This window comes from Taudactylus pleione, unplaced genomic scaffold (genome assembly GCF_031769625.1).
Source record: "Taudactylus pleione unplaced genomic scaffold, aTauple2 ptg000054l, whole genome shotgun sequence".
In the NCBI taxonomy this organism is placed as follows: Eukaryota; Metazoa; Chordata; class Amphibia; order Anura; family Myobatrachidae; genus Taudactylus; species Taudactylus pleione.
Genome location: NW_028284456.1, coordinates 2,914,095 through 2,935,894, shown reverse-complemented (window position 1 = coordinate 2,935,894; position 21,800 = coordinate 2,914,095). Strand labels below are relative to the sequence as shown.

The following is a 21,800-nucleotide window of genomic DNA, read 5'->3' as shown; positions in this document are numbered from 1 at the left end:
CAGAATGTTGTGTGGACACTTCGGGGCGCATGTGACTAAACTTTAAACTTTATCAAATAAAATAAAAATAACAACAATTTTTTACCAGTTTTCAGTGAAAAAAATCCTCAGTTAAGTGGCTAAGGGGTCTGTCCATCATCACTTATTTTTCACAATACTTTTGTAAAAAATAGATGTCAGGGCTATTCATCAAGTTCCCGGGGGTGTTAGACAGCAGGAAATAGAGAGGGAGAGACATGCAGCAGTGAGGAAATCCTTGTGGATACCTCAGCTGCAGGGGAAAAGTATCACTTTTCCGAAAAGCTGACTCTGCAAAAAGAGCAACTTTTCGGAAGTGATACTTTTATGAGAGAGGCATGATGAATGTCTCCAAAACATTCTTTAAACTCGCAGCGAGTTTAAAACATAATTGTCACTAGTGATAATTATGTCTTGATGAATAGGCCCCCAATTCTAAAAGAACAATATTACTAATAAAAATGGTAAATCAAATTAGCACATACACTTGCAAACATGTAGGCAACTCATAAACTCTGCATGATGTTAGGATATCAAATAGGAATCACCTGTTCTATTAAAAATCCAATACACCTAATGAATCTTAAGAAAATAAATGTTACAGATGTGTCCATATACATTTAACCTCCATGTGCTACAAGTCACATTAAACATAACACGAGTGCCGCATGACTTGGTAGCACAGAACGTCTTTTTATGCAACTTTTTACCTTCAAATGCGTCTTATTTACAAAGCTGTACTGTAGCGTTTCACATTCAAATACACTCGCAGTCACACATAGGCAAGACACATATCATTTTAATCAGCAGAAGATACTTGTGTGTACTATTTGCATCACTTTATGAATGAGACGCATTTGAAGGTAAAAAGCTGCATGAAAATACTCTCTGCGCTACCGAGTCACGCCACAGTATGGCGCGACTAGAAGGGCTGTTTAATGCACAATGACTTTGGTTTATCTGTTTATCCTTAGTAATGTTGCTAGGAGGGCAGTGACATATACAGTATGCTGCCTCTCTACATGTCCCAAATTCCATTCACTGAACAGAGGGCCTGAATTAGAGATGTACGCTAATGCCATCACAGCGGTGATCCTTTACCCAGCTGCTGTGCGGAAAAAAGGAAAAGGTGGCAGATGCTGAGGTTTGTATTGAGACGCCCACCTGCGGCTTTGAAAATCCAGGCATCTGCATACAAAGACGCAGCATTGGTCGCAGGTCATTCGATTATCTCAAATCCGAGTAACCCTCTGGCCACTCAGATGGCCATGGGAACTGAGAAGCTGAAGACATTTATATTGCATACGGTATTGCAGTCTCAGGCTGTGACACACCCTAAAAATGGTTGCGACACGCCTGTGTTCTTTGCTGCCATTTCCCGTTACCTTTAAAAAATGTTCCCTTACTATCAATCACACTGCGAGTAAAAAGTCACTGCGAGCAACTTATGGTAATGTACCATGACTCATGCATAGAGTGACTTATGCGCTTACAACGTTGGCTACAGGGATTATAGGTGAGTATGCGTGAGTGTGAGTGTGCATGTATGTTTAAATAAATGTCAGTTTCACGGTGTGTGTGTCTTGTCTTTATTTTAATATTTCTTTTGCATGTGAATGTTTACCAATAATTGCTCACTTGCGTAAATATCGGCATTGCATCCATCTCTGAATCAGACCCAGAGTCCATAAGGCCATAGGCATGCACAGAAGCTGGCAACGGGCTGTGTATGGAATTTGTTTTTACAGATGTCATGGATGCTACTGGACAAGTGGACGTGAATGGCTACAGGGATTATAGGTGAGTATGCGTGAGTGTGAGTGTGCATGTATGTTTAAATAAATATCAATTTCACAGTGTGTGTGTCTTGTCTTTATTTTAATATTTCTTTTGCAGGTGAACTAGAGGTACCAGCGAGCCTTTAAGTACTAGGATGCGGAGTTCACCAGTTCTCCAGTAAAATACAATATTTATTACTCTATTTTTTTACACACATTCGCACAATCAACCAGGTTTCCAGGGATGTGGGGATAGCCCCGGGCTATCATCCCAGGCCTGGGGTGCCCTGGAGAGGAGGAACTTCTTTATTTGGTGGGTCCCCACCTCCCCAGGGATCCCCAGGCCTGAGCTGATTAGCGGTTAGGTGTGAATGCTTTGACCAGGGGAATGACATTACACCCCCGCTAGAAAGAGTTCAGTGCTGGTTATGGAAAATACAGGGGACCCCTACTCATTTTGTCCCCTGTATTTCCACAACCAGGACCGGCTCAACATAGCCTTGGGCTGGTTAATAAATACAGTCGAACCCTACACATTTTTCCCCCTGTATTTTAGGAACCAGGATAGACTCAACAGAGCCTGGTGCTGGTTCCTAAAATACAGGGGAACCCTACACATTTTTCCCCTGTATGGCCACAGTAGGAAGTGATACTGTGCCCCTTTGTGAAATGGCAGCATGCGTACCAGGGGGTGTAGTCAAACCACCATGATCATAGTGGTTATGTCTCCCCTGCACACCCAGGCCTATACAGGGGTCCATACTCGGCACCCTGTTTATAGGATGCTCCAAAGAGTCTATTGTAGGTTGCATTATTTGACATCCACTGCTTGACAGATAATTCTGCACTGTTCCTGTAATACCCCTTTCAGACATAAACCTCTGAGTTTCAGTAATTAACCCCTTTCACACCAAGGTGATGGACCCAGGTTATTCCCGGGTCGTAACCCTTCACACCACACCCAGTTCTTCCAGTGACCCGGGTCTTCCATTTAACAGTGGATGCTTGGGGATGATCTCATATCCAAGTGCTACTGTGCCCGCCAATCAAGTCCTTTTAGGCTTTGGGTTATGCTCTTCATGGGCACTGACACGGGTTGCAAGTCCTGGAAATAACCCTGGTCGATTGCAAGGTTGCTGACCTGGAACTGTTAACCCGGGTCAGACCCTATCAGACATAAGCAGGACCCAGGTCCCGGGTTTTTGCTTATGTCTTAAAGGGGTATTACGGTGTTCGCTGGATGCTCTGCTTTACAATATATATGTATATATATATATATATACATACATACTGTATATATATTCTCCAACCAGGGCCCGAACAGTTTAGGATCTGGGCATGCAGCAACTTAGGAATGGCATTTGGTGGGTTAACACCATTAGAGGGTAACCTCGAGGTTATAAAACCATCAACAAGGAACCACCGATGGTTTCGCCTGATGGTCATCCCTGCTCCCTTACTCACTGAGACAATCAGAGGTGGGGATGGGGCTTCACTGCCACGACAGGAGGGAAAAGAGCTATGCTCCATGTCCCGGCACCAGGGAGTAAACAAAAAGAACATCTGATCTCTGCCATCAATAACAAACCATCTACCATTCGTGGTTAACCATTGATGGTTGTCAACAATTAATGAGGCGCTGTTGTGCCCTCAGCCAGGGTCAGATCCAGATGGGCCCGATCAGTACGATCACTCTCCCCCTCCTAACAGGTTTAGACAGATGATACTGCTGCTGCGCTCAGCGGTAGCAGTAGTAGCCTCCCTGTACTCACTGCAGCCCAGCACACAGCAGTGTGTGCTAGGCGCTGCTACCCCTGACAGGTGTGGGGGCAAGGGGGCTGCAGACCTAAGCCCCTCCAGCAAGCTCGGGCCCAGGTAATCAGTACCATTCTCCCCCTCACCCCTCCCAGCGCCCCTGCTTAGTGTTCAGGATCATTGAAGACTGATGAGGTTAAACAGAGCAAGAAATGTGTGGAGGCAATGCATGCCTCATTGAATGAAAAATCATCTAGTGCACTAAAAAAATGCCCATCGTGAAGGAGGTTCCGCTACAAATAGTGAGGAGGATCATTCAGCACAAAATGCAATTGCCAGTTAATGTAAGGTGGACATCGCTGGCCAGAGAAGAAGGAAGAAGTGTTTGATGAGGAGCAGTCAGCACTGCCTCCATTCACTTAGGTAGAGCCGGTGGTCTCTAGAACCCGCCATGGCTCTGTCAGGACGTCTGACCTCCAACATACAATAGTGCATGCATGGCTTCTCCATGCATCTTTCCACTTTGGCGTCTATACCGCATAGACGTGTCCCAGATACATTCTCCAGCTATAGAGCCATTACAAGGATCCCCAGGTGTCCCTGTTACCCTGTACCACCGCCGCTTGTACAGTATATACAGGAGCACACCAATACACACCACCAGGGTGTATGCTCCATTGCCATCTGGCACACTATAACGCCCAGCATACCCAATTGCTCCAGGCTGCATCTTACATACAAATCATCTGTTTAACCCTGTGTAACTTATTTGTATAAAAGGGCAGCAGTGGCTCAGAAAGCTGGAGTTTCAGGTCTTTGTCCTGGTTACCAGGCCCAAGATGATCTGTAGTAGTTGTTAGCTTGTCAAAAGATGCATTTAGTACAAAGATCTGCAGAGCAAAATAATGACAAATGAATATACTGCAAATTAATGGCAGAAAACTATACAAATGTAAATAGGATTGTCTTTCTCCTAGGTATTGCCTATTAATCCATATAATAATCATATTTTAACCAGTTGCCTGGCGTGATCTCATTAGATGCGACCTCACCAAGCTGGGCTTTATCTTACATGGTCACATCTGATGTCAGAGACGCCCGCATTGGCTGCTGCACAGTAATTTTCTGGCAGCTGCCATGCTCGCCCCACCCAGCCGGTCCAACACTAGCACCGGCGACCTTCCCACAGCCTTCTCCTGCCAGCCTGGGTACAGAAGGGTGATTCCACTCATGGCAGCAGTAAGATAGTCTTCCTGTAGCCCGGGTTCAGGGGGATAGGGGAAATTGCAGCATCCCTTTTCTCCTCCTGGGAGATCACCCAGATCATGGGATCACCCAGCAGCCCCGCTTCCCCTTGTTCTCTCCCCCTCCATGCCAAAAGTGAGTGAAGGCGGATCCTTAGGATCGTCCTCTGCTGCGGGCTCGTTTTCTTACATGACTGTGTTTTATATAGTTAAAAAAAAGGCTTTAACCCATTGTCCTCAGCCATTTGTGGTGTCTGGGGTATTAAATTCAGGGAATATTTATTCCAAAATATTGCAATAATTTCTTATGTCAGCCAACTGCGACAAAGTCTAACGTAATTGTCACATTTTTGTAAGTCAAGGTTGGGACTGGCCAGAACTCAGTTGGCCGGCTTGACAAATTATTTAAATATTTTGGAACCAACAATCCCTGAAGTGAAGGTGAGTGCAGAGCATGTATGATTTATTACATCATATGTATATGTATATATCACCATAAAGAAGAGGTTCCCAAATTATTTTGAATCACAGCGCTCTATTATATCAGCATTTATATCATGGCACCCCTAGGCCAAGATTTTCTTACTGAGAAATTCAGAAAATATATATATCAAAGTAAGTAAAATGTACTTCTGTCATGCCATAAAGGTTTTTGTTCTTTCAAAAATTTTCCAAAATTGTTGATTTTTTAAATGAACAAATTATGTTAAAAAAAGTTATTAACAAATCTGTATATTTTTTTTAATAAAAAAGAAGTTAGCATTTACATAATTGATAATAAAAAAAAATATCAACAGTTTTCTGGACATTAATGAAAAAAATATTAGCCAGTTAAGTGGTTAAACGTTGCTGCTCACAAATTAGCCATTTAAAACACTTTGGAAAATACTTTAAACTGATAAATGTATTTTTACCCTTTAGCACTTCTTTTTACATAGTAACCCTACTCTTTTCTAAATAAGACATTGTCACCCAGTTTTGCTCATTGTGTTATCTATACCTTATGATAAATATTTAACGAAACCGTTTCAACGTTTAACCAATGAAATAAATGTTTTTCAAGCCATCTGTTAGTCCATTCAGCATACTATCCTTGTGCAGTAGTAGGTGACGGTGACAGCAGCAGCAGCAGCAGCACATGCCTATACAAGCTATGATCCTTCCAAAACTGTAGCTGTAGCCAGCTCCTCCCTCTCATGCTTCATGTGTAAGCAGCCCAGGATTTCTGCTTCAGCTCACTTCTATCCTGATCACCAGGTCTGACAGCCACAGCTCCATGTCCCATACCTCCAGGCTTTTTACTATAAAGGGAGAAGACAATTCACTCACACGCTGCGCAGCCCTACAGAAGCCATTCTATTCAGAACACAACTTGCCTGTAAGAAGAGACTGATTGGGAGAAAGGCAAGGCTGGTGTCTACAGGAAGATAATTTCGCTCTTTAAATGCAACCCAACATGAAGACCTTTGCTAATTGGGGACGCAAGTAGTAGCCAGCGTTCCATGCAATGCTACTTTTTCCACTTTATTTAAAATAGTAAACAGCTCTTACAAAGCAGATAATGATACCTCCAAGCAGCACCATGGGAGACAGTGTAGATAAGGAGGATGAACTTGGAAACACTGAACAGCCTCACTCTCCAGCGTCCACCAGTAGCCAAGAATCAAAGGTATGTTGCTTTGTGATATTAATACAGGCTGTTACTACAGGTTGTTGCATACTCCTCCAAAAGCATGCGAGTGACAGTTTCTTGTGTGAGCACCTAACCCTGCTCCTGTGTAAGGGGACATGTTACGATTGCTGATTAAATTACTATCTATTTTAGAGTAACCTCATAGGCATACTGTCAGCTACTTATTATTATAGTAATGTATTATTCCATTCATTGTCTGCACCTGTACATGGTAGTACACTCGGATATAACTGCTATATATGATCAGTGACTTAATTGAAAAATAGAATAATTTACAACATGTTTAATGTACATCTACTGTGCCATTAGATTAAGCATGTAGGCTTAATGTTCTTGAAAAGCATTCCTTACCTATTTTGGAGATACAATCCAAATATTCAGGTTATCCTGTCAGGCTGGATACAGTTTGAAATGTTATTCTGTGTGCACGCACAATGTAAGGTAAAGGGGTGGGCATGGAATGTACTGTATGCCAATGATGTATGCACAGTGATGTAGTGTATTCAGCACAGAAGCCTAGACCTGCTTTATAGATTAGAAATGATAGTCCTGATGAGGGGCGCCTTGATATATAACATGATTCTATCAATACAGCAATTTATCTTTATGCAGCCCAGTGAATTTATACAGCAGACTTCTATGCACTAATCGGGCAGGGAAATATGTTAGAATGAAATCAAATTCTTCAACATATGTGCACACATAGCTTGCTGATTTCACTGACTATTTCTAATAATGATGTGCATAAATCAGGAGATGAAATAAGGCCCTAAACATCCAGCCTAAGAAAATTGAAAATAAAGAACTACAGATATGTCATTTTACACCGTGGCTTCAGTCGCACAAAGCAGCTACTGGAAGCGACGAAACTATATTGCTGGCCTGCAATTTGATGTGCGACATTTGTACATCTGTGTGCGACTGAGTTTGAACTTGTGTAAAAAGGGCTCCGTTTTGAGTGTCCGCGACTTTTCCTTATGCCAAGTTCCGTTCTGCTTCATCTGCGACTTTGTACGTGAGTAAAACCAATTCCTATGTGGTTAAAGTTGCAGCCCATCGTCTCTAGTACACTATATGAAGTTTTTTGTTGCCTCTGTGATGCGAATAAGATGCAACATTTAAAAAAATACGGTACGCTACACCACTTGGAGCCGCATGGTGTATAGACTCTAGGTGTTTGAAGACACGTCTGTAATTCACTACAAAATCCTAGGTTTTATTCAGTTGCTGTCTCAATTTAATCTTAAACACCTTGTGGCAGATTTGAGTGCAAGACTGTTTGAGATATGTATCTTGTATGTTATCACACTCTCCATGTGCCAGAAACCAAGCGTACGAATCTACAGGCAATGCACAGTTGTACATACCTCAGTCTCATCTTCACTTGGGATTGAAAGGGCGCAACTGGGCTGTAACAGGATGTATAGTGAGGGTGTGATGACGGGATTGCGGACTATGCAGAGTTGTGTGTATGTGTAAATATTCATACACCTGTTGTGAGACAGATCTTGGTGGTCCAAGTGTGCACCATTATATCATAACCAGTGGTGAAAGCCCCCTAGTAAAATATGTCACCTCAGTGACTGCACGGGGCTACACTGTGACTGGCAGTGGCTTCCCTGCACTGGCTACACTGTGACTGGCAGTGGTTTCCCTGCACTGGCTACACCGTGACTGGCAGTGGCTTCCCTGCACTGGCTACACCGTGTCTGGCAGTGGTTTCCCTGCACTGGCTACACCGTGTCTGGCAGTGGTTTCCCTGCACTGGCTACACCGTGTCTGGCAGTGGTTTCCCTACACTGGCTACACCGTGACTGGCAGTGGTTTACCTGCACTGGCTAAACTGTGACTGGCAGTGGCTTCCCTCCACTGGCTACACTGTGACTGGCAGTGGCTTCCCTGCACTGGCTACACTGTGACTGGCAGTGACTTCCTATTGGAAGCGCTACCTGCAAGTCACGCCCAGGACAGGCAGCCCCAGAGGGAGGTGTTTTCTCCCCTGGGACTGCCAGTACATACTGCGATTAGCAGGGCTGCCCGTAAGGCAGAGTAGCGGCTTCCAGCTGCTTTCAGACAGCCCCCTACACAGCTTCTAGGGACTGCAGGTGATGCAGTCCCTAGAAGCTGGTATTATGCACCATGCACAGCGTCACCGCCGCTAGTGCACATGCATTGGTCCTGGTGCTTGCCAGATCAATTGCATCGGGACACTGTCAGCAGGACCAGCAGCAGCGGCAGCCCCCCTCATACAAGAGGGTAGGAGCTGATGCTGATCATAACAGCTACAGTATGAAAGCAAGCGTATTGATACGGGCAGCGAACGTGCAGAGATATGTACAACTCTGCAGGAGTTAATACTGTATATGCTTTTAGTTCCGTGCACACAATTTAGGAGCAATAATATAAAATATTGTATTATTTTATAATTTCTATACATAATTTCCAGGGACATTTTGCTGTTTAGCAGGTGCATTATGTTGAGATCAGACTTGGCAGACCTTGTGCACATTAATCCCAATCATATGTTTAGTGATTGTGGTTATACAGTTATAACTTTTAATTTTAACCCATCTCTTTAGTAAATATGAATAAAGCTCAAAGAAACTGAAAATATTGTGATAATTTTATATAGTACAGTAAATACACAATAACAAAAAAATGTACTGTAGAGTTATGGTGGGTACACACTGGTCGTTATATCACTCGGGCAGCGGATGAACGATATATCATACTGACCATTGGTCAGTGTGTACACACGATTTATTTGTTAACGATGTCGTTCACAGATATATTGCATCTTCCGTGCTGTATGGCAGAGACGACATTGTGCAGATATATCGTCCACATCGTTTGTTGCATGCACACAATCGAGCGACCAAACAAAATATTGGACGCAGAATCCATTAAATATGACATCACAAGTGGGCGGGCATATTCTAAGAAAGTCTGCTGGGACGACATATCGGACGGATGATTGGTTAGTGTGCAGGCACAGAGTGTACCCCACATTAGTGGGCTAATAATGAAGAATAATGAACATTCACAAAAACAAATCTATACAACAGTCCTCGGAAATTAGGGATAATCTGCAAAAACAGAGTTATAATAACAGGAAAACTGTACAGAACGCTAAGTAGCCAGTGTCATAAGTCCCTTTGAAAACATGTTAGACATGCAAAAACTTAGTAGGTGCTTTCTGCATATAATAAAGAAATTGTTCTTATGGAATTCTATATATCAGAGACAAAGTAACATTTAGCTACTATAACAGAGAGTCAGTGGTCAAAATATTACTATTACAGAACTGTTATACAAACTGCAACGGTTCAATTAGGAGGAAATGGAGTTTAATAAAGATTAGAAATGGTTACCTGTTGGCCATAAAGGCATTTTAGGGTGATACAATAGAGAGGAGCTGTTTCTTATATGCAGTGTTCTTAAAAGCTAGTAGCTTTACAAAAGCAGGTAGCTTGAACCAGCTGCATGACGTGCCATTTTCCGTTTTTTCAATATAATTTTGCCATACAGATGAAGACTAATAGTATACAACTGCTTAATATCCTTTACACCATTGTATACTATACAGATTCATTTCCTCTTCTGATATGGCTACGCTGTTTCACAGTCAGACTGTATTACTACTGCGTATAATCTATGGACCAGTTGATTCATTGTGTGTAAAACCACAGTTCTTAAAATTACATTTTATATTAGAGTCAGGACGGGAATGATTTTACTATTTGTGACTTGTGGTCTATTAGTTGTCATTATTACATTGTGCTTCTACAGGACATCTCCATCGCCATATAATTTATCATTTATATTCTTGTACTAACTCTTTATAAAAAAATGTTGTAAACCTCTTATCTCACATGTTTATGGTTGATTAGATCAAATTAATATTTTGAGTATTCTTAATAAAATAGTTTAGGGACTTATTTGGGTTCATATGGATTGCAGTGCTCATTGGGGGCAACACAATTCCAAGCCATGTGCGGGTTCTGTGTGTCACTATTACAGGCGGTCCTACGCCATTCCAAGGGCACATTGTAGGCATCACTATCTGTGATGTGCGCAGTCGTTGCAAATTTCATGTAATTGAGTTGCCCTAAAAGTGTTACTTCTTGTGGTTCTATTTCATTATAGTGTGCTTATTAGAAATTTTCGCATACTGTAGGTATGTAAATCTCAATTTTTATGATACAGGTACATTGTGTATGGGAAAGTTAAATCTGTGATATGTGACACTAAGTCAATATGAAAACATCAAGCCTGTTTAATGGTGGCAAACATGTTCCAATGCCCTGATAAAGGAGGACTGACCAATGAATTAGCTTGCATTATGTTGTCAACATGTGTACAAATCTGAAGAGAACATCAGGCCCTGGGGATCTTTATGTTTGTGCTTTTTGAGAAAGCAATTAGGATGCAAATAAGGTGTATCCATTTAACCTTTGATTTAATGACTTGAGAGGAAATGAGATAAGAATTCTGAGGATGCATAAATATCTGCCTGCTGATGTCTTCAGATACTGTACCGTTAACGTAATTTATCAAAATCTGTCAGTGTTAGGAATTACTCCTACATGCATGCATCATAATATGATGGTATAAGGATCTTTCTGGTTTGGAACAATATCTGCTTGAATTATATTTGTATGTACCTTGGGTAAATTATATGGGCGTACGGTACCATCCTTCCTTTACAGTAACATATATGGAACTTATACATTCAAATATATGAAGTAAACACAGACATGGTAATCATCTATGGACCACTAATGAGTACAGCTGCACGTATTTATTCATACATCACATAGAAATATTGCCATATGCCATTTGGTTGGAAACACATTTTGCATATTTTTGGCCCACAGTTGAACCTCCAACTTAATTATTTTGATTTATTTTCTGCTATTATACTGCTAGATTCACCCTCAGTTATATGTAACACATGACATTTTGGGGACAATGTCATCATTATAAATGTTTGTTTCTTGTTACATTTTCTTATGTGCATCTGCTAATGAGTTGCTTCTATAATATGAAGCTAGACAGGTTTGCCTAATGCTGGGTACACAGCAGCAAATATATCATTCAATCGAACAACATATCGGTAGTGGAATGGCAGGGGTGTACACCCAATATGTCTGTGAACATCGATGAACACAGACATATCTGGTAGGCCCTGCAGCACAGCCGATGCCAATATATAATCATGCAGATATATTGGTGCATCTGCATGTGTGTACGGGCGACACAGTGGCTGCAGTGACCGCTGGCACTGACATCACAAACTGGGTGGGCAGAGTTAAATGCTCGCCCAGTTGTGATATCCAGAAGCCAATTGGCAAGTGTGTATAGTTTACCTAATCAGGTGCTCAGTTGGCCACAATGTTTTTTAACTGTGTGCCCAGCTTTAGAAATTGGTGGCCAAACTCCTATAACCTCTACCTCTGAGGTAATGTGAAAGTGTAATTGTATTTGGGGGCTGAGATGTCTCTGTGCTTTTTTTGCTCTTTTGGGAACACCTACAATCTGCATAATTTCCACTCTATTAGCACCTTAGACTATTTCATCCTACACATTCAAATCTCATTTTATCATTAATGTTTAAAAACAGATGTGTTATTGTATCCCATATTCTGAATGAATAACAACATTTTTCCGTAAAACTCTACACTTGGCTGATGGTTATTTGCACATAAAAGTGCTGAAAGTACAGTAACTCCTTCCTTGTTGTCTCTCCATACTAAGCATTTATAAAGGAGCCTTACTGACCTGTTTTACATCATATATATAACATTACTAAAATTAATAAACACATTAAATGTACAGATTATGATTCTAATTTCACTTTATCTCAACTGCATAATTTTACTTTGAAACAATTAAAAATTGAGGGATATTTACTGACACAGCTTACAAAGAAAATAAACACTAAACAAATAAGCACTTACTATCATTTTCTAATTTTCCCTAGAATATTAAAAGCTAATTGTTAATTGGCTGCTATGGTTTTGTGCAGATTTGCACCTTTGAGCAACATTAGTTAATGGCGTTTAGTGGCTCTCATTTAGGTAAAATTTGTACAAGCTAAGGGCCTGATTCAGCAAGGATCGCTATTGCGATCCCAGCACGCAGTTCAACTGTGATAGTATGCTACTCCATTGAGATCGCTATTCCGTCGCAGCACTACATAAGGACGCCCACTTTACCTTACACACATTCGTAATATTTAGCAAGGCTGCAAAAACATTGTACAATGGAGTGCCATCGCAGCCTCACGCACACTTGCACAAGTTCTCACCTTACTCAGACATTGCTAACTTCAGTGCATTCTATGAGGCCTCAGGCTGTGTAGGGCATCGCAGTGGCTAATTTATGCCCACCCTTGCAACGGCGTTCAAACGCCCTGGCACGTCTGCGTTTTGCCGACCAGCCCCCCGTCACCACCCACAAATGGCATTTCCTGTCAATCACTCTGCGATGGGTCTGCGTAGTCACTGCAATCGCAGTCCCGATCGCATTGGCCAGTTCGCACACGTGCACTGCGATGTATACGCATGCGCAGAACGCAACAATCGGCCGATTGCGTGCGTATTAGCAACTGTGAGCCAAGCTGAATCAGGCCCTAAGTCCTCTTTGGTGGTAGAGTGCACCAGCATTTATAAAGCACGGGGGGGTTGTGTAGCAAGATAGCAGCAGTTGTGGAAGAGCACAATCGTAGCTTCGAGCACCATGCAGCTCTCACCTGGACATCCCCTTCCACTGATCTCTCCACTGACAAAAAGTATTGAATGTTGGCAAACATGCTTTAAATGAGACGCATTTTGCACCTTCCAGTTGCACTTTGTCAGAGAAACGCACTTTGCTCATTATAAATATAAGCTACAAACATGCAGAAGTGCCCATGTAATAAAGGTAGACCTCATATTTCATTACTCTTATGATTAATTTAATCCAGCATCGGTGCTAAGCCATAAGAATGGAGCCAAGCTACAGTAGAAATGGAATTTAATGAGGAGGTGGCTGTTAAATTGTAATAGGGTTGACTCTCCTATAGCATTTACACTTCACACCTCCTCAAATGTTCCCACCTCCCTGCAATTCTAGGTGCATTTAGAGATTGTGGAGGCATCTTCCAAAGGTGGAGTGTGCTTTGGGAAGACTCTTTAGGTTCTTCTATTTAAATCCATGGTTATTATTATTGGTGTATATACAGTGTCGGACTGGGGCATGAGGGGCCCACAGGGGAAATGCAATGGTAGGGCCCACTGAAGGGAGGTGGCGCAAAGCTGAAGAGGTGTGGCCAGCTGATTGAGGGTTTTGGGCAGGAAGTAAAGACAATAATTGCCCAAGACCAGAGGCAGATGAAGAGGGTATCCAATTAGCCCTGCTAATTGATCACAGCGGGGCTATCCTTTGGCCAGAACTAATAATTTGGCCAGAACTCCCCGTAACCACCCACTAAAGAGACTCTTCCTGACAATTTCGAAGGAATCCTCACAGCGAGTGCAATTCATCTTTGCTGCTTGTGCGGCAAATCGCGCCATGCATGGGTACGAGCGCTGCGTTCACATCCGCAACCCCATAGGATTGCATGGTGCATGCAACGCCAGCGGCAAGGATGCAAGAGGACACATCTGTAGCATTTGAAAAACAGACAGCACTATGTGGGTTTCATTTATGTCTGGAGGCAGGGGCATTTATTGCAATGAGGCAATGTGACACAAGAGAGCAAATTGTAAGGGATGTATTTAAAAGGAGGACACGACAACTTTTTTTCTTTCAAAATTAAAAAAAAAGATTTGTAGGTAACATATGAAATGCAGATAACAGATGTTGTAGAAAACCTTGTACTAAAAGAGAAATTAAATAGGTAGTACTGGACAGAAAAATGCCCAATGGCAGCAGTAATATATAGTAAGGTGCTCAGTATTAAAATCGATGATCAGTAAAATGTTCAGTAGAATAAGTAAGGGATTTTAAGGTATACTGTACATTAATAGCAAAAACATCTAGTAACAGTTATACAAACTAAATTCTCACAAGGATGACTATTAGTTTTTTAATGCCTACCAAGATGTAAACTGGAGGAAGGGGGTACACGTGCGCTCCTATGTGTGTATGTGTGTGGAGGGGGAATGTGGAGTGGGCGGGGTGGGGGAAGAAAAGGGGGGGGGGAAACGACTGGGGAGGGCGGGATTTTGGGGGGTTTAATGTTGCGGGGGATGGCGTGTGCCGGTGTGTGACTGCAGTGTGGGTTGGTGTATGGTGTGCAATGAAGAGCCAGACACTAGAAATTGAATCCAACCTGTTTATTGGTGAGACACAATGCTCCCCAGGTGGTTCCGTGAGTGGGATTGGGGATGGGTAGCGGGTTCCGTTGTCTCCTGGTCAGGGAGTTGGTGGACCCTTTTAGGGGGCTCCTTGCCGTGCGGCCCTTACTTTTGCTGGACCTATGGTCTCAGTCTTAGTGGACCAGGGTGTGTGTTAATGCCAAGGAGGTCCCGTACAGTGACAGTGGCGGCGTCCCGCACTGGTCGTAATGTTACCTACCGGTAGGTGTGCTGTCCCTGGCTGGTGCACAGTTGTTATGTTCTCCGGTGTAGGTCCGGTGGTTGTTGGCACCCTGCGAGCTCGCAGGGTGTTCCCGGACGGGCGCCTGTCACAGCTCCGAGGGTTGGGATGATGCGGTGGTCCGCGTTTGTAGTTCTGTCCCACCTTGCCATGGGGTTGGTGATGATCACCAATGGTGTGGTGATGCAGTAATCTGTGCGCGGGTGTGTATTCTCCAACGTGTTTCGGCCTTAAGCCTTCTTCAAGGCGTTACTGATATATGGACTGAGGAGTGATATATAAGTGCAGGGTGGGTTTGTGGGCGTTCCCAGTGGATTGTGTAGCCTATCGGAGCTGAAGGTGCTAATCAGAATGGGATGCAGGTGGGTAGGAGGGGACAAGATGTAAACTGTCTGAAATCACTAATGTCCCATTTAAGCTACTAACCGTGCAGCTGCTGCTGGCCACTATACAGCTGTTCAGCCCGCTGCCCGCCCAATCGGCTCCCCACCTCCTCCGCCAGCACCGACAGTAACAGCGGAGCTTCTGATAGAAGGGAGCGCCTACAGGAGCGCAGCAGCCTGTGGCAAGCTTCTCCCCCGTGACGTTACCACTGATTCTGAAAGAAGGAATCAGTGGTGCTAGAAGAGGCCGTCCGCTGCACACCTCCTGCCGCATACTCACCACTGCTCACCTCTTGTCTCACACCACCCGCTGCTTACTTCCTGCTGCAATCACCTGCCGCTTACCTCCATAACGGCGTCGGTTACAGGGGCTAGGCCGCGCCCTCCCGCAATAGACGGTGTTGCCATAAATCACTGGGGCCTACCGGGGATTTCCCCGAATCCCCGGCGGCCCAGTTCGAGCCTGTGTATATACCATACTTGCCTACTCTACTGGAACATCTGGGAGACTACCGAATCTTGTGTGGCTCTCCCGAACGCTCGGTAAAGTAGGCAAGTGTCTCGGATGCGACCTTCGTCGGCTGGTTCGTCTTGATGCGTCTTGATCATACGATTTGCTATGAATGTTGTCTTTGTGGCTCCGCCCAGTCTTAAAATGCCGGGAATCACGACATTGTATAGCAGGGGGTGGGGCTATCAGGACTTGAACTCAGCATTACACCCCTTATTCCGCCATCCTGTTTACTATAAACCTCCAGGGACCTCCCACTTGGCTGCCATCTACCGGTAGCCAGGAGTCAGATGGCGGCAAGTATGGAATACACAGCATTTCCAGAGTCCTTATGAAGAACAAACTCACTGTAAATAAAACTCCATTATGTGAGTTCAATTTGCTCATCTCCTTTGCGTTTCTTCTGAGCAAGTAAAGTAAAGTCATGTATACGCATTCTCTACCTGTACTCATGGCACAGCCAGTCATTAAATCCTCATAACCAATGCATTACAATTCATAAAGATGCAGGTGCATGCACTACAGTGTGTTGAACACATCTATAATGCTGGGAGTATTTAGTACTTTATTATCATTTTAATTAAATAGCCAGCATATTATAGGGACAAATGTATTGGTAAATGCCCCATAATCCTTAATCCAGTTCTAATTATCCATAATAATTTACAGTTCAAGAAAAACACAGGTTTTTCTTATGAGCATTGAAGTATTAAACCACTTCATCACTTCTAAGATAACAATACACATCACCTGTTATACTAATATTTATATACAGCATATTAATTACAGCAATTTCTACATACAGATGTGTCCTCACTCGTCTTTACTGCAGTCGTGTCAAACAACCCCTCTTGACGCGCCTGGTCCTGTGAGACTCTGCTAGCGCCAGGTCTATTTTTTTGACGAAAAAGCGTCTAAGTGGCAATGTGATGTGACTAGGATGCACCAGGAGACTGTACTGATTCATTTGATATGTGACACTTGTATATCTTTATGATACTTAGGGGTTAATGTATGAAGCAGTGAAAAGAGTGAAGAAGTGTGCCAGTGTAGAAGTTACCCATGGCAACCAATCAGCTCCTACCGATTATTTTATAGAATGTACTTGATAAATGCTACCTCAAAACTGATTGGTTGCTATGGGCAACTTCTCCACTTGCACACTTCTCCACTTTTTTCACTGCTTCATACATCTTACCCCTTAGGGGTATATTTACTAAAATGCGGGTTTTTAGCAGTGGTGATGTTGCCGTTAGCAACCAAGCAGATTCTAGCTATTATCTTCTATATGGTGCTAGATAAATGTTAAATAAAATCTATTTGGTCGCTATGGGCAACATCTCCACTTCGAAAAACCTGCACTTTAGTAAATATACCTCTTAGGGGAGTATTCTATTAGGCGGTGAAAACGTCATTTTCACATGTTTCAATTACCCCCGTACTCAATTTCAAAGACTTTTCGCAGGTTCGAAAAGTCTTTGTAAAAAAACGGGGATAAGTTTTCACCATGTTTTACATGGAGAAAAAAGTGCAGAATTGGGGTTTAGGGGTGCAGGCTTAAAAAAATTAGCCTGCGCCCCTGCTAATGTCATTTAAAAAGGAACTGTGTAAAAAAAAAAAAAAAAAAAAAAAAAAACCGGGACACCCCAAAAAATGTACTTTAATTTTGGGGTTTAAAAAAAAAAGTTTTTGAAAAAATGATTAAATTAGCGGAATAGCCTCAGGGGGGTCCCCATGTATGCGGCAGGTGTTTTCTAGAATGCAGGTGCTAGCGGCATATGCATTTTTGCAGAATTTTGAAAAGTCATTCTAGGGACTTTAAAAAATGCTTACCCCCATTTTCATGTACCCCAAATTTGATGGGACCACTTAAAAAAATGAAAAAAAAACCTAAATGCTCTTCTGCATCACTTGTTCAGTGTCGGGAAAAAAACACCTGCCGCGGCTATTTAAAACCCCGACTTTCTTTTGCAGCCCAAAACGGGGGTACCCATAGTGATCCCCCATGTCTGGACAGCTTTAGGGGGGTCCTACAATTCCCGAAAATTCCCATTTTTTTTTCGTTCCTCCCAATTTGCCGTGTCCCATTTTCGCTGATTTTTAATTGAATACTGGGATAAAGCGAGCGTGCGCCCGATACTTTATCCCAGGAAAAGCCCCGATGTCGACCGAAAAGTCCAGCACGGACTTTTCGCTCCAATATTGAATACCCCTCTTAGTCTCTTAATCATCTAGCGAAGTGTGCGATGCAGCGGACGCAGTTTTTTCCACACCAAGTACTATATATAGTCTCAGTTGCACACAGATATACAAGTGTCACATATCAAATTAATCAGTACAGTCTCCTAATGCGTCCAAGTCGCATCGCATTGGGACAGCAGCACTTGCCTCTCCTAAAAGTAAATATTTTCCTAGTATTGCATCCAAATTTCTTGCACTGCAAATTGCAAACAACGTTTTTGTATAATGTCCGGCAGGAGGGCACTATGTATGAATTGTACGCAAGGGGGTAAATTTACTAAGATGGGAGTGCCATTTAAAAGTGATGTTGCCCATAGCAACCAATCAGATTCTACTTTCATTTATCTAGCACCTTCTAGAAGATAATACCTGGCATCTGATTGGTTGCTATGGGCAACATCACTTCTAAATAGAACTCCCATCTTAGTAAATTTACCCCAAGGTATCGTTTCATGAGAGAAGATGTGTGAAAACTTTCCTTTTGTGGAAAAACTTCCCAATTGGCCCCTGTGTATTCTGAGTGAACTAAATGTATAAAATCTACATAAGGCAGTTTTATTTATAGCTTGTATCCTTCTGCATCACAAATATATTTTTCCTATCTCTGATGTCAGTATGGGTCTGTGTCATCTATTACGTAGATGACACATATTCTTCATGTGCATCAGAGAATAATGGTTTCTTATTATGCTTTTATCAAGTCTGGTAGCTGAACATGGTTTTATTAAATTGACAGTGACAGCATAGTCTAATTTCCATCCACACCTGAAAGCAGGAGAAATCCTCTTTCTTTGATGTTGTCTGTGATTGCTATGGTAACCCTTATGATGTCACAGCGAAATGATCCACATTGCAAGAGGATAAGCAAAGGAACAGATGGAATCTAAGGGATGTCGTCTATATACTAATAATATGCAGAAGTAATCAAAAGCAAGCAACAGTTGCTGACTTCCAGCTGCATGATTTTGTTATCTTACATATCTATTATGTTTTTTTTTAATCATTTAGCAATACAAATCACAATAGCAATCAATGTACAGTAGCCTGCTGCAGTGTGACTTATTACTGCAATGGTGTGCAGCAGAGTATACAATGTCATGTTATTTTACTATATCACTCCTTTATTTATCAACAAGCAGCATTAATTAGTCCCTGGCACTAGTATTTTGAGATTTAATAAGCAATACTACATTTCTAAGAGCTGTGTCAGGGTATGTTTATATGCTATACCACTACATCACAAATATAGAATAATAACGCTAATGGGATTTTAATACTAAATACAGCACAGTAGTGCTGTTTAAATAATTGTACTTCCCGTTATTAACATTCCCTCAATATAATACCACTTTCAAACTATATGCAAAGCTGCTTGTATGAAGAGGCGTCACTGTGGGGCTTATTTATCAAAGCACAAAATGCCTGCTTACTAATAAAAAATAATAATTCTCTCCGATGATAGGACTTTCTTTACTTCACCATACATATGAAGGGGATATTGACGGCTGTAACTCTTCTGCCACCAGTGGAAACATTCACTTGCTAGAGAATTTAACAAGTATTCGTTCATCATCTCAGAATACGAAAACAGGTTAATATTGCTTAAAAAGTGCATTATTCTTTGAATAAAGTTTTTAAAGAATTTAAAAATTTTATTAATAATCTATTTGAATATCAAATTTGAGCAGACAGTTCCACTGCACGTATGAACCAGGTAGCTGCTTCATGCGTGTGCACGTTTAACATCTGAGAACTCCAGCCCAACAAAGTAGTACTTTAATCCATACCATATTGGGCCAGTTTATCTTCACACATGCGCACTGGATTGGTGGCCTGGACTGTGGCCAGGGGTGTATCTTTAATGGGTGCAAGGTGTGCGGTGCACACGAGCCCCTGGTTCCAGGGAGGCCCACACCGCACACCCTGCACCCATACATTCTAATACTTACCTCTCCGAAATCCCACGTCGGCTGAAGAGGCGCTACACAGAATGCCTGGAAAATGACTGTCGCGCCCATTTTCCCGGCGTTCTGTGCATGCGCAGTAGGGAAGTCGCTGGGAAAATGGCCGCCGCACCATTTTCCTGATGTCCTGCGCATGCACAGTAGACTCCAGGCACAGACTAGTGCCCGGAGTCTACTGAACCTGTCAGTGTGCCATGGCCACTGGAGAGGGATGAGGGGGCCCTGGACGGTGAGGGAACACAGGCCCTCTCCACTCTTAGGGCCTGATTTAGCAAGGATCGCTATTCTGCTAGAACGCACAAATCATAGTTGCTAATATTAGCGGTGAAATGTAAATGTTTGCAATCACATTGTGATCATAGCTTACCATAAGGACGCCCACTTCCCCTTACACACATACGTATACTTGAGCAACATAGCGAAATAATCGGTAACATGGAGTCACATCGGACCCATACGCACAGATAAGGCAGGTCAGACCTCACTCAGGAATTGCTAACTTCAGTGCACGCTATGAGCCCTCATGCTGCATATGGTATAGCACTGGATAATTTATGCACGCCCCTGCAACGGCGTTGCAACGCACTGGCACGCCTGTGTTCACCTGACTACCCCCCCCCCCCTCCCGTCACCACCCACAAACGACCCTTCCTGTCAATCACTCTGCTCTGGGTCTGCGTACCCTCTGCAAACGCATTTTCCCTAGCAATTGCTAGTTCACGCACGCGCAGTGCGATGCATATGCATCAGCAATGTGAGTTAATCGACCGATTGCGTACATCTTTGCTACTGAGATCCTTGCTGAATCAGGCCCTTAATTCGCCCCTGACTATGGCCTCCTGTTCCACTTTAAAAAAACAACTTTTACTTAGGAAAAAAAGCTATATATTAATTTGAGGATTTCTGCTATAGTGATATAAGAGGATTGCATCCAGTACACAATGCAAAATCTGTGGTCTAAACAAAAAATGAGCCCTGTCTGATGTCTAATAAACAATACAGAGGTGCCCGATCTTCAATTTTCAAAACAGAGCACCGTCTGATGTCCAGAATATAATGCATCACAGGATACAGTAGGACATGGAAGATAAATACAACTTTGTTTTCTTTTCATGTTTGTTCCTATGGTCTCTTGAAACATCTATATGTATGGACTGTGCATTCAATAGAGAAACCTATTACAAGTTCCATTTAAGCTCCGTTCACAGCAGGTTTAAATGATAGCGCTAAATCCCACGTGTACATATGTTACAGAATACATCTATTTAATCACCGATTTGGTTACTAAATATAAGTTTGTTTTGTTAGTAAGCAATGGGTAATGTTCAGCAATTGCATGCAAATATTTCAAAAACACATTTCCCCAAGTCAGGAAAATTTTAACTTAAACCTATGCATATGATTTCAAATTCATTGCCAGTCCAATATTTAGCACAAAACACTGGTGCAACTATTGGGGCCACAAATGTCATGGTAGTTATTGTCAGCGTTGGACTGGGGCTAAAGATTGTCCTTGCATTGAATAGCACAAAGGCTTCTTTAATGTGTGCTACATGCGAGGCCAGATTAAGGCTTGTGGGGGCCATGGGGCAATTAAGTTGTGGGGGCCCCCTCCAATAAAATTGACACC

General features: G+C 42.6%; 1 protein-coding gene across 1 annotated transcript in view; it reads left to right on the top strand.

Moving 5' to 3' along the window:
* Positions 1–6,053: 6,053 nt before the first annotated feature.
* STAC (SH3 and cysteine rich domain) overlaps positions 6,054–21,800 on the top strand; it is a 325,716-nt gene continuing 309,969 nt past the window's right edge. Inside the window, exon 1 of the mRNA XM_088464407.1 lies at positions 6,054–6,464. Coding sequence (XP_088320533.1) covers positions 6,357–6,464 — 108 coding nt within the window. The 5' untranslated portion in view covers positions 6,054–6,356. The remainder of the gene's footprint in view (positions 6,465–21,800) is intronic.